The sequence below is a fragment of the Myotis brandtii genome, unplaced genomic scaffold (assembly GCF_000412655.1).
Source record: "Myotis brandtii unplaced genomic scaffold, ASM41265v1 scaffold18, whole genome shotgun sequence".
Classification (NCBI taxonomy): Eukaryota; Metazoa; Chordata; class Mammalia; order Chiroptera; family Vespertilionidae; genus Myotis; species Myotis brandtii.
Window position 1 is genome coordinate 2,945,695 of NW_005356674.1, and position 14,422 is coordinate 2,960,116.

The 14,422-nt window shown below is 41.0% G+C and overlaps 1 protein-coding gene across 1 annotated transcript in view; it reads right to left on the bottom strand.

Moving 5' to 3' along the window:
* Positions 1-14,422, bottom strand: part of PCCB (propionyl CoA carboxylase, beta polypeptide) — a 63,952-nt gene extending 49,530 nt beyond the window's left edge. The window contains exons 1-4 of the mRNA XM_014537503.1: positions 14,305-14,422; positions 13,022-13,090; positions 8,502-8,558; positions 6,070-6,183 (exon numbers count right to left, since the gene is read on the bottom strand). Of these exons, the coding sequence (XP_014392989.1) occupies positions 6,070-6,183; positions 8,502-8,558; positions 13,022-13,090; positions 14,305-14,358 (294 nt within the window). The 5' untranslated portion in view covers positions 14,359-14,422. The remainder of the gene's footprint in view (positions 1-6,069; positions 6,184-8,501; positions 8,559-13,021; positions 13,091-14,304) is intronic.

The window sequence follows — 14,422 nt, forward strand, 5'->3', positions numbered from 1 at the left end:
TGGGGGCCTAAGCCTTTAGTTGGACATCCCCCGAGGGCTCCCTGGCTGCCAGAAGGATGTCTGACTGCAAGGTTAGGCCTGATCCCCGGGGAGTGGGCCTAAGTTGACAGGTGGACATCCCCCAAGGGGTCCTGGTCTATGACTGGGCACAGGCCAGGCTGAGGGACCCCCTCCCCCGAGTGCACAAATTTTTGTGCACCGGGCCTCTAGTATATCCAATAAAGGACTAGTATCTAGAATATATAAAGAACTCTTAGCCCTGGCCAGTGTTCTCAGTGGTTAGAGCATTGACCCATGCACAAAGTGTCACAGGTTTGATTCCCAGCCAAGGACACCTACCTCGGTTGCAGACTCAATCCCTGGCCCAGGTTGGGACGTGCGTGGATGCAACCAATCAATGTGTCTCTCTCATATTGATTTCTCTCTCCCCCCTCCACTCTCTCTAAAAATAAATGAAAAAATATCCTTGGGTGAGGATTTTAAAATTTTTAAATTAAAAAAAAAAAAGATATGCACTCGTAGTGGGGTTGGATGGAAAAAGGTGAAAGGGATTAAGAACAACAAATTGTAAGTTATAAAAATAGTCATGGGAGAGGGTAGAGGAGGTGGGAGAGAATAATAGGGGGAAAAGGGACATATGTAATACTTTCAACAATAAAGGTTTATAAAAAAGAAAAAAATAGTCATGGGGATGTAAAGTACAGCATACAAAATATAGTCAATAATATTGTAATAACTATGTATGGTGTTGGATGGATACTACACTTACCAAGGTGATCACTTTGTAAGGTATAGAAATGTCTGATCACTGCCATAGCCAGTTTGGCTCACTGGATAGAGCATTGGCCTGCGAACCGAAGGGTCCTGGGTTCTATTCCAATCAAGGGCATGTACCTAGGTTGCAGGCTCCTCCCTGGACTGGGCCCTGGTCAGGGCTCATGCAGGAGGCAACCAATCAATGTGTCTCTCTCACATCGATGTTTCTCTCTGTCTTACCCTCTCTCTTCCACTCTCTTTAAAAATCAAAAGAAAAATTCTCGGGTAAGGATTAATATATACATGTATATATATATGTATATAATCTCTATGTTGTGTACCTGAAACTAGTATAATATTGTATGTCAACTATAATTGAAAGTAAATTTTTAAAAAGACACCCACTCTTAGGTACCTACCCAAGGGTAATAAAAACATAATGTCCACATAGAGTTATACACAAATATTCACAGTATTTTTTGTTTGAAAAGTACCCTTACTGCATTGTATAAATTTGTAATCATATATATTCTTGAACAAATAATAATAAAGTATAAGATTATAATGCAACTGTCCATAGAGTTGGTATGTCTCCTTCATAGTACTGGTAGCACATTTTCTACCCTGCCAATCTCGTCATCTCAGAGGCCCTTTTTAATTTATAATTTATAGTATTTGATTCTTGCTTTATTATTTATAGCATTAACTCTTGAGTTTATCTTCTTATAAGCTTATCCAGTAACTTTTAAAACATTCATTTTATTTTACCTTTTTCCCCCACCTGACCAGCACTAGTTAAGTAATCTGTCTGGTTAGATGGGGAACGTTTTTCTGCCAAGGACCATTTCGATATTTATAACATCATTTGAGGGCTCTACAAAATTATCAACTTAAAAATTATCCTGCTATATTTGTTCAAACATTTAATTAACTCACCACTAATTCCTTGGCAGGGCAGACCAAAAGATTTCATGGGGCCCTAACCAGTTTGGCTCAGTGGACAGAGCGTCGGCTTGCAGACTGAAGGGTCCCGGGTTCGATTCCGGTCAGGGGCACGTGCCTTGGTTGCGGGCACGTTTCTAACTCTCTATCTCTCTCCCTTATTCTCTGTAAAAAATCAATAAAATATATTAAAAAAAAAAAAAAGATTTTGCAGGCCTTAATATGGTCTATGGGCTGGACATTCCCCACCCCTGCCCTAAAGGAAAGTAACCTTGCCATAATCAATCTGCTTTTTGGCCTAGTATAACTTCCTGGTTCCTGCTCCCTTCTGACTATAAAAGTTTTCATTTTGTACAGCTCCTTGGAGTTCCTTTCTTTTCATTACTGAATTCTATCAAATATTTATTTTTTTAAATTTCCCTTCTCCTTTTTCACCTATTCCCCACCCCCCTTCCCTCTGGCAACCATCAATTTGTTCTGTTTCTATGAGTCTGTTTTTGCTTTATTTGTTCATTTGCTTGGTTTTTTAGATTCCATATAAATGAGATCATACGGTATTTGTCCTTCTTTGACTTACTTCACTTAGCATAATACCCTCTAGGTCAGTGATGGCGAACCTATGACTCGCGTGTCAGAGGTGACACGTGAACTCATTTTTTTGGTTGATTTTTCTTTGTTAAATGGCATTTAAATATATACAATAAATATCAAAAATATAAGTCTTTGTTTTACTATGGTTGCAAATATCAAAAAATTTCTATATGTGACACAGAACAAAGAGTTAAGTTAGGGTTTTTCAAAATGCTGACACGCCGAGCTCAAAAGGTTCGCCATCACTGCTCTAGGTCCATCCATATTGTCGCAATTGACAATAATTCATTCTTTTTTTATTGGTGGAATATTAATACAATATAATATTCCGTGTGTGTGTGTGTGTATCACATTTTCTATCGACTGACAGATTAATTTCTATCAATTAATCTATCAATGAACAACTAGGTTGCTTCCATATCTTGGCTATTGTAAATAATGCTGCAATAAATATAGAGGCGCATGTATCTTTTTGAATTAGTGTTTTCATTTTCTTCAGACATCTATCCAGAAATGAAAGTCCTTGTCAAGTGACAGTTCTAGTTTTAAGTTTGCGAGGAATCTCCATACTATTTTCTCTAGTGACTACACCAATTTATAATCCCACCAACAGTGCATGAGAGTTCCCTTTTCTTCACATATTGCCAATACTTAATATTTGCTGAATTCTTAATAGCAATTCCGAAGGTGTGAAGTGGTATCTCATTGTGGTTCTGATTTGCATTTCCCTGATAATTATTATATCCATATAATAGAATATCCTATATAATAAAAGCGTAATATGCAAATCGACTGAATGGCGGAACAACGGGTCACTATGATGCGCACTGACCACCAGGGGGCAGACGCTCAATGCGGGAGCTGCCCCCTGGTGGTCAGTCAGTGCGCTCCCACAGGGGGCAAGCCCAGCTGCAATGGCAGGAGCCTCTCCCCGCTCCGAGGCAGCGCCAAGGAGCAGCGAGCCAGGATCACGCTGCCAAGCGCAGCAGTGGTGGCAGGAGCCTCTCCTGCCTCTGCTACAGGCGGGCAGTAATGAGCAAGGGGTCCCGGACTGCGAGAGCCCCGGACTGCGAGAGGGATGTCTGACTGCCGGCGTAGGCCCGATCCCCCGAGGGGAGAGGGCCTAAGCCGGCAGGCGGACATCTCTCAAGAGGTCCCGGACTGTGAGAGGGCACAGGCCGGGCTAAGGGACCGCTCCCCCAGTGCACGAATCTCGTGCACTGGGCCTCTAGTTCATCAATAAAAAGTAGTGTACCACTGATACATAGCATAATATTTGTTGAGGTTCAGTCATATTGTACTAAGAGAAAAGAGTCAGATGCAAAAACTGTAAAGAGAAAGTTGATCAGTGTTTGCCTTCAGCTGGGCAGGCATTGACTGCAAAAAGGCATGAGGGACCTTTTTGGAGAGAAAGGTTCTGAAACTGGATTGTGTTGATGGTTACCAAACTCTATAAATGTATTAAAAAAATCACTGAACTATATGCTTACAAGGGATTGATTTTATGGTTTGTAAATTATACCTCAATAAATCTGATTTTAAAAAATATGTCAAAATCATGAAGGACAAAAACTGAGGAACTGTTCCAGTTTAAAGAATATTTAAGAGATAAGACAACTAGAGGCAGTACTTAATCCTGGATTGTATCTGAGCCAGTGAGGGAAAATATAGCTAAAGCCCTGCCAGCTTGGCTCAGTGGATAGAGCACTGGCCTGCAGACTGAAGGGTCCCAGGTTCGATTCCGGTCAAGAGCACACACCTCGGTTGCAGGCTCGATCCCTGGCCCTGGTTGGGGTGTCTGCAGGAGGCAACCAAATGAAGTGTCTCTCTCGCATCAATGTTTCTCTCTCTCTGTCTCTCCCCCTCCTTTCCACTCTCTCTGAAAATCAATGGAAAAATGTCCTCGGTTGAGGAGTAACCAAAGAAAAAAAAATTAGTTATAGAGAGCTTTATTAGGATAATTTGATGAAATATGAATAAGGACCATGGATAAAAATAATATTGATGAATCAATGTTTAAGTTTCTTGATTTGTATTATTATACCCTGGTTATACAAGGGAATGTGCTTTCTTAGGAAATACACAATGAAAGATTTAAGAGATAAAGAAGGCACAATCTCTAATTTACTCTCAAATTTTTCAAAAAAAATGTAACATACAAATATGCAAAATATGGAGAGAGAATGATAGGGCAAATGGGCAAAATGTAAACAAGAAGTGAATCTGGGTAATGGACAAATAGGAATGCCTCATACTCTTTTGCAATTTTTCTATGAAGTTTGAAATTATATCAAAATTAAGTTACAAAAAAATAACAGTACAGGCAGGAAGAAGTGAGTGGAGGTGGAAGTATGACAAGCAATACTAGCAAGCAATTAATTAATGCAGATCTTAAAAGTCACTAAAGCCTATCCCCTGACAACAAGAGAAAACCCAACTGCCCCAGATAAGTTAGTCTAGATGACATTCTAAAATCCTGACAAGCTCTAAAATGTAGCGGTTTACTGCCACTTCTCTCAGGGCCATTCTTTCTTTCCTTCATTTCTGACACAAGCATGACTTCCAGGCAAGGGGCCAAAGTAGACCTTCCAGGCCTAAACTGTTCTAGCTAAGCCACCGAAAAAAAACTAATTCTCTTGCCCTAACTGGTTTGGCTCAATGGATAGAGCATTGGCCTGGGGACTCAAGGGTCCCAGGTTCGATTCCGGTCAAGGGCATGTACCTTGGTTGCAGGCACATACCCAATAGGGAGTGTGCAGGAGGCAGCTGATCGATGTTTCTCTCTCATTGATGTTTCTAACTCTCTATCCCTCTCCCTTCCTCTCTGTAAGAAATCAATAAAATATATTTTTAAAAAAACTAATTCTCCCCTGTGGCTTATCCCTGGAGTTCAAGTTTAGAGATTAAAAAGCAGGTTTAAGGTCTATAAAGTGGCTTCTCAACTAACACAAGTGCTCCCACAACTAACAGAGTGCCTTACACAAATTTAAGCACACATTTTTCTGACTGATCGCGAAGGGCAGTAGCCAAGGATAAAAACCCTCATAAGCCTGCAGGACAGGGGATGACAAGAACAGCTGCCCTGATTATAAACAATGTCTGTCTGTCTCCTTCCTTCCTTCCTCTCTTTCCTCCCCTCCCTAGAAATGCTGAACTGTCTCTTTTCTAAAGTTTCCATCTGGCAGTATCTCTCCCTCTCACCCCAATCTCCCTTACTATCTCTCTCACAATATACTTCCAACTTCAAATAACGCACTTAATTCCTTTTTTGTTTCTTTTCATTTCTTTCTCTTTAATGTAGTCTGTGTAAACAGAAAGATATCTGAAATGTTGCTCACCAAATACTTCTGAATGGTAGGATTTGGGTGATTTCTCTCTTCTTTGTACTACATGATCTTGTGTTTTAACCAAAAAATAAAAAGCAATGCATTTTTTAAAAAATTCCTATTCTAGCAAATCAGTTCATTTGAACCTTTTATATTCTCACCCTTGCTTTTGAAAAAAATATATATTTAAGTGACTTTCTCTTACGAATGATCTTGAATTTTGTTTCCCCGATGAGTGGCCCTGTATGAGGGAAAAAAACAAAAACCCTCCCCACCTACTTTCTCTTGCTTTTCATCCACCTTTCATGCCACCCCTGGTGATACAGGAGGAAGCTATGGAACAAACACAATGGGGCAAAGAACAATGAGAGATAGGAAAGCTCTGACCAGGACACAGCTTAGAGAACTAAGCCCTGTGCTGTTTTACTCTCTATTCTGTTGACAGGTATCTCACCAGAAAGATGTCTGCGTAGCCAGCCAAAGACTCTACTCCCTCTTGAATCCGAGCTCCCCCAGAGTCATTCAGTCCAATCACTGGAGCCCCCACTGTCATGGCCTGGTCCATGATCTGAGAGAGCAGAGAAACCTTTTGTGAGACAACCGATCCTGTTATCAAATACAGCATTTACAAAGCACCACAGTGTTTCCTGGACAATGTTCTGAGGGCACTTTTCAAAACAGAGTAGCACTGGCTTCATTCCCATGATGATTGGGTATCATCATGGAAGACAGAGAACCATATTTTAAAGGGCTAAAGACACCCAAACATCCAAGTGCCAAACCACTTCCCATTAGCAGGGGATGATACTTCTCATGGCATTTCTAGAGCCATAGGCTGAGGCTATAGCCATGCACCACATAACAATATTTAGTCAATGATGGACCACATATATAACAATGGTCCCGTAAGATAATGCTGAAAAATTCCTATTGTCCAGTGATGTCATAGTTGTTGTAATATGATAGCACAATGCATTACTCACGTGTTTATGGTGATGCTGGTGTAAATGCCAGTCCTATAAAAGTATAGTAGCACAGCCCTGGTCAGCGTTCCCAGTGGTTAGACCATCGGCCCAAACACTGAAGTGTCTTGGGTCCAATTCCCGGATAAGGGCACATACCTGGGTTTCAGGTTTGATTCCCAGCCCAGCCAGGGAGCATGTGGGAGACAACCAATGTGTCTCTCTCACATTGATGTTCTGTGTATTTTTTCTCTCCCCCCCCCCCCCCCACCCCACTTTCTGTAAAAAATCAATGGAAAACGTATCCTCCAGTGAGGATTAACAGCAATAAAATAGTACAGTACATAATACTTGATAATGAATGACTATGGCACTGGCTTATGTATTTACTACACTATACTTTTTAAAAATCTTTATTGTTGATACTATACTATACCTTTTATCATTATTTTAGTGTGCACTCTTATTCTTGAAAAAAAAGTTTGTTATAAAACAGTAAGCTGTGTAACACCAGCAACAGCTTCATACATCTTGTGCTTGATGCGTCTCTTGATTGTATCATTTTTCTGTTGTGCTTGATTTAATCTCATGTTGTTTTGTACAATAACATGCTATGCAGGCTTGTAGACTAGGAGCAATAGGCTATACCATATGGCCAAGGTGTGTAGTAGGCTATGCCATCTAGATTTGTGTAAGTACATTCTGATGTTCATACAACAAAACCGACTAACAATGCATTTCTCAGAACACCGCCCATTGTTAAGTGGCACGTGACTGTAATATTTTTTAGCAGCCAGTTGTGTTCCCAGTTACTCTTTTGAAAGAACATATAGTAGACAGAATGGCAAAGAAGTATTTTCATGAAAGTAAATGTGGACCCACCTGTTAACCTGAGGCCGGGCTCAGGCCTGCTTTTACTTCTGAGACAGATTACCCTCACGGGTTAGTAGCTGACAGCCTAATGAGCAATATTCCTAACAGCCCTTGACAGTTTACAAAGCACTCTGACTTCCATTATCTCATTTAACAATCGTAACAGAGGAAGTAAAAGAGAAAAATTAGAAGGTTTAAAAGTTAAGTGATTGGCTCAAGGTCTCGGGAGTAATAAATGACAGGACCATGTCTAGAATCCAAGTGCTCCATTACATAGGAAAGCTCTGTCTAGCTACTAACAGTCAACTCTACTTTTACTCCAAAATTCTCTAAATATGATCTCCACTTTTATTCATCTCCGAAGCATCTCATCTCCAGCACTGTTATTAAAACACCATCATGTAATCCTTGCAATGCTCTTTACCTTTTAGCACCTGGACTCTCCACCAAGGCCATAGGGTCCTCAGAACCCCAAGGCATCTGTGAAAGGATTTGAGGGACTCAATGAACTTGGATGGGAAAAAAATTTACATCTTTATGTTTAATACCTTTACCCGATCTTTAGCGTTTCCTTCAATTATGAATACAGACCAAAAAACACCTAAGTACTAGAAATACCTGTGACGTTGTCATTAACAGCAACCACAGATATTTCCGTGTCACTTTCAAGTTGTTGCAAATATCCTGAAATATTTTTATTCATGCCTATTTGAAATTATAGCACATTAGACCCACTGCTAAGTCTTATTTAATGCATTAATAAAGCACATATATTACAAATGTGATGTTTTTAAAATTTTATTTTTAATTTCTGTAGTCCTACGTATTTTATTTGAAGCATGTAAAACAATGAGAGTCCAGGCTTCAACGGCCTGCCAAAGAGATCCATAGTACAAAAAATGTTAAGAACTCCTGCCCCGGACTGATGGCACCATATCTTTCTTACCTCTGCCCCATCCCACATACTGAGCGTCTTACACCTCATAGATACTCAATATGTACTATGTAACTGAGGAAAGTACTGGGTTTGTTGTTACTATTAAATACTTACTTTACAGATCTTTTGGGCATGTGCTCCTGACAGACTGCCTCCGAAAACTGTAAAATCCTAAAAAGTAAATAAATCAACAAATAAAATATAGTGACTAACCAGAGATGAAGAGCCGGTAGTAGGAAGAAATAAAAAATTCATAAAGTTTATTTTTAATATATTTTATTGATTTTTTACAGAAAGGAAGGGAGAGGGATAGAGAGTTAGAAACATCGATCAGCTGCCTCCTGCACACACCCTACTGGGGATGTGCCCACAACTAAGGTACATGCCCTTGACCGGAATCGAACCTGGGACCCTTCAGTCCACAGGCCAGCACTCTATCCACTGAGCCAAACCAGTCAGGGCTCATAAAGTTTTTAAAGGATTTCCAGAAGTGAACAAAAAAATTTAAGTCTGATTTATAAATTATCCCACAGAATAGTGAAAATTATATATATATATATCTCAAAGTCAGGCAATTCTATTACTAGGAAACATTTGCTGGTTTGACAAGGGAGGTAAAAAGTAAATCAGAGCCCTCAAAGCTTCCTTTTGCTTATGGGTCTTCATTACCTTCTGATGTGAAGGGCTTCTTTGAAGAAATGACCCCCTTCCTAAACACTCCCCCAAAAGACAGTGGAAAATTAAAAACACATGATGGCCAAAAAAGGAAGAGGAAACAACAGAAAAGAAACTGGACAAGTTTGAATTGAAAGCACAAGAAGCCCTAACCAGTTTGGCTCAGTGGGTAGAGCGTAGGCCTGTGGACTGAAGGGTCTCGGATTTGATTCTGGTCAAGGGCACATACCTCGGTTGTAGGCTCCTGCCAGGCCCGGGCCCTGGTCAGGGCACAGGCAGGAGGCAGCCAATCGATGTTTCTCTCTCATATCGGTATTCTCTGTCTTTCCCTCTCTCTTCCACTCTTTCTAAAAATCAGTGGAAAAATATCCTCAGGTGAGGATTAAAAATAAATAAATGTAAAAAAGAGGGAACCATTTGAAAAAAAAGAAAGCATAAATAAAAGCCTACGCACCTGCCCAGGGAGTAACCATAAGGGAGGGACAATCCGGGAACCCTGGAAAGTGTGTGGGGTGGGGGGCGCAAATTAATGCAAAGTCTGTGTTAGGAGCAGTTACACCCCACAGGACCTCATGTTCACTTTTGAGAGGAGAAAGCTTTATTCTCTAAATAAATTTAACCAGAGGAGGCTTTGGCCAGATGGCTCAGTTGATTGGAGTGTCATCCCATGCACCAAAAGGTTGTGGGTTCGATTCCCAGTGGGGGCATGTATGGAAAGCAACCAATCAATGTTTCTCTATCTTTCTATCTATCTCCCCCATCTCCCCTTCCTCTCTCTATAAAATCAATTAAAAAAATAAAAACATCCTCACATGAGGATTAAAAAGTAAATAAAAGAAAGAAACTTAATTTAACCAGAGGTGTTCTGGACTCACCATCACTAGCAACAAACGAAGAAAAAGGTGAAACTGAAAACAGGTGAGATTAGGATCCTGGACACCAAGTATGTCAAATTCAAAGGCTAACACGGGCCAAATAAACAAGGTTTAAGTTTATGTGGGCCGCAAAAAAACAAAAGCTTCAATTTTCATAGAAACGTAGGTGTATTTCGATAGAGACATGCTGAATACAAAGGGCTGAAATAAATGAGTAATCATTAACATAAAATAGAACATTTTAATAAAAATTAATATTTTTTCTCGAACATTAACTTACTAGACACTGAATAACTGCACTAATTAATAAGCATAATGCAAATAAACCTATTTTTCTTGTTCTCCGAAAGCAAAATATTTCCTGTTGCACACACCAAACAAGTCAGTCCAAGATTAATGACGTGGCAATCGGCTGCTAAAATATTCGCTGCTGGTATTAGTGGAGAGAAATGGTGCATCTGCACGTAAGGCGTGTAAGGGAAATGAATGCAACACGATAATGGTAATCAGTCATTATCGAACATTGTAGTTCATTATTAATAATAATGTATAACAGGATATTGTAAAAATTAAGTTGCAAAATTTTTATTAAAACGTTTCTTACATACCGTTTTGTTGGCTGGGCCGCAAAAATATTCCTTGTGGGCCACATGCCGCCCGTAGGCCGCGAGTTTGACATGCTTGCTGAACACTAAATGATGAACCGGCTCGGTCCCTCCTTTCCCCCTAGTCCCCTCCCCTACACACCTACAACCAATTATCAGGTAAGAGACTGAGGCTGTTACTGTGGAAAAACAGAAGCTCCCCAGAAAAAGTGCCTACAGATATTGAGGCAGGATAGTAAGACACTAGGAAAATGCCTTGGCAAGCAGAATAGGGAAACTGAGAAATTGGCCAAGTAATTTACAGCCAGATACAGAAGGTCCCCTCCCTACAGATAACATCTGGGCCTCAGTTGTATTTCAGCCCCAGGCCAAGAAAAGCAGCAAAACCAGGTGAGAGACACCAGGACCAACTACAACTATGATGACTAATAACCCCGTGCCCTGGCACCGACCAATCAGTGGAGACCACGACCCTGAAAGGATACACCTGGAAAAGCTGATGAATATTCTATTGAGATCCTTCCCTAAGATCTTCCCTAAACTCCCAGCCTTTAAAAACCCTCAAAATGAAGGTCCCAGAGCTCTCTCCCCCTCTCTGGAGTACACCCACACCTTTCCCTTTCCCCTCTTCTTCCCCCACAGGTGAGCATCCCCTAAACCAGGGGTCCTCAAACTACGGCCCTCGGGCCACATGCAAATACAAATATTGTATTTGTTCCCATTTTGTTTTTTTACTTCAAAATAAGATATGTGCAGTGTGCATAGGAATTTGTTCATAGTTTTTTTTTAAACTATAGTCCAGCCCTCCAACGGTCTGAGGGACAGTGAACTGGCCCCCTGTTTAAAAAGTTTGAGGACCCCTGCCCTAAACTAACTCTAAGGGACTCCATGAGACTTACAACCGGGGAGCAATAGGCAGCTGCAGCTAGTCCAGGGCTAACCCCCAAACCTGTCTCCAAGACCCCCTTTTCTTTGACTTCTCAGTGAGCCAAAGCAGCCCAGCCTAGGCTCATTTCTTTCCTATAACATTTCTAAAAACCCAAAGCAGCCCCGTCTGGACTTCTCCTATAGCTTCTTCTATCCTAAACCCTTCCTTGTTTTAGCTTTTTCCTCCCATTCCTCAAAAAAAAAAAAAAGAAAAGAAAAATTCAGTGGCTTGAAACAACATATATTACCTTACAGTTCTGTAATTTAAAAGTCCTACACTGGTGGCTCAGTTGGTTGGAGCTCGTCCCATACACCAAAAGGTTGTGGGTTCAATTCCCAGTCAGATATCTAGGTTGCTGGTTCAATCCTGGTCAGGGAACATACGGGAGGCAACTGATTGATGTTTCTCTCTCACATCCATGTTTGTCTCTCTCTCTCTAAAATCAATTATAAATAAATAAATAAATAAATAAACAAATATCCTACATGGGTCTCACTGGGTTAAAATCAAGGCTAGCAGGGCTATGCTCCTTTCTGGAGGCCCCAGGGAATAATCTGTTTGTTTTTTGTCTTCTCCAGCTTTTAGAGATCTTCCATATTCCTTTGCTCATGACCCCCTCTTCTAAGCCAGTAACTACAGATCAAGGCCTTCTCCCATCTCCTATGCCTCCGTCTCTGCCTCTCCCACTTTTAAGGACCCTTATGGTTAAACTGGGCCCACCTGGATAACCCAGGCTACTCTATTTTAAGGTCAGCTGATTAGCAACATTAATTCCGTCTACAAGGTTAATTCACCTTTGCCATGTAAGGTAACATATTCACAGGTTTAAGGGATTAGGACATCTTGGGAGGCCATATTCTTCCCACTATATTCTCCTATGGCAGTGATGGCGAACCTTTTGAGCTCAGCGTGTCAGCATTTTGAAAAACCCTAACTTAACTCTGGTGCCGTGTCACATATAGAAATTTTTTGATATTTGCAACCATAGTAAAACAAAGATTTATATTTTTGATATTTATTTTATATATTTAAGTGCCATTTAACAAAGAAAAATCAACCAAAAAAATGAGTTCGCGTGTCACCTCTGACACGCGTGTCATAGGTTCGCCATCACTGTCCTATGGTCTCGGTGTGAAGAAACTGTATGTGTTTTGATTCAGCCTGATAAAACTTGTTTGAACGTTTTCATGAAAGCCAAAAACGCAGGGGCCCGTGGTGCTGAGCCAAGTCCCCTCCACCCAGGCTGCATCAAGGTCTCTCAGGTCCACACACCCTACCCAGGACATAGCTGCCCTCCAGACACACAATCAACCTGCCTAGACTTACAAGATTACTGACCTGTGGTCCTCCCCCAAAGAGCTAGGGATCTGTCTCCCTAAGAAACACACAAAGTATAATACTATGTACATATGCACTGAAAAAGAGAAAGTAAATCCCTCATCTGCCCCAAACTACATGCAAGTTCTCATTTCCCAAACTGTTTTCTCTTCACATATTTTGCTCCTGGCTCTGCCCTGGAGGAAAGCCCCACCTCTTGCAGTTACGACATACCTGACTGAAGATGTAAACCAATCTTCCGTTGATTCGGCCACGGCCAGTGACAACACTGTCTCCAGGAAACTACCAAAAAAATTTTTTAAATAAACGTTAAAAGACACAAATGTTTCTTTTAATAAATTTATAGTAATTATGACCCAATGAAAGATGCCCCCCAAAAAACCACCCCAAATTCTTTAAAATTCAATAGGAATTAGGAACACAAAGGAATATCCCTTCCCCCCCTCAGCTAGTACGAAGCTACTGCTTTAACAGAAATGGAGGGTGCCGTAGTCTTAGGCCTCATCTTCTTCCTAAAAGCAGAATTATCAAGAGACCCTCTAGGGCTGTCACTACCAAAGGCTAACAGGAAGGAAAGACATAAAAAACAAACAAACATGGCAACTTCTATAAACCCCACACCCCACCCACAAACCTTAAAAAGGCAAATCTATCATTGTGCTTGGAATCCTGGCAATCACTGTGTGGCCCATAATAGCCCAAAGGGAGCCAGCTGGTTTGATGCCAAGTTTACAAATCTTTGGTCTCAAACACCATATATGCAGACCTGAAGAAAGCTGACCAAAGAACTCTGCACACTCATGGAGAACACCCAACTAAAGGAAGAAGTGTCAGTGACTCTGACCTCAAAAACTCCAAGGCAGACAAAGAGAAAAAAAGAAAAGAAAAACTCCAAGGCATAAACTTAGTGTGTGAGAGGCCAGTGGTCAGTCTCTAAGGGTCTCTGATGCCACCAGATCAGAACGCAACCTGAAGATTTTCTCTCCTTTCCTTCCAAGCTTGTCATTCTATACATGTGAGAACTCTGAACCCACCACCAGAGCCTTAGGAACGGACCAGAGTCCCACTGCACAAGGTATTAGCAGTCCACTCACATTCCTTCATCTGCAGACAAAGGTAAGTGGGGGACCTGGAGGCCACCATAGTGCCTCTCCAGAGGCATTCTTGCATTCTAGGGCCCTAAAGCATGAAAATGTTTCAATGTATCCCAAAGGGGTAGCGACCCACAGGTTGAAAAACGCTGCCTTAGACTGTCAAAAAAAAAAATGACAATAGCCAATACAACAATACCTGTCCAGTGTGAATGAATCAAAATTATACCTATTTTTTTGTCAGATCAGCAAAAAATATAACATTTTTTTGGTATGCCGCAGAATTTTAGTAATTAGTTTATGTGTGACATGAGATGAAAAAGGTTGAAAATCATTGGGTAGGCCAGCAAGGCCACAGCAGGAAAGTACAACTTGGAGGCTCACAACACCATTGTGAACAGATACCTTATTTTTATCAGCAGCCATTCCGAAATCTGCACATCTGTGTTCCACAAACATGTCGCTCTCAACAAAACTGTCAGGGTCCAGCAAGAGACTGATCCGCTCTCTAGCCGTTAGCTTT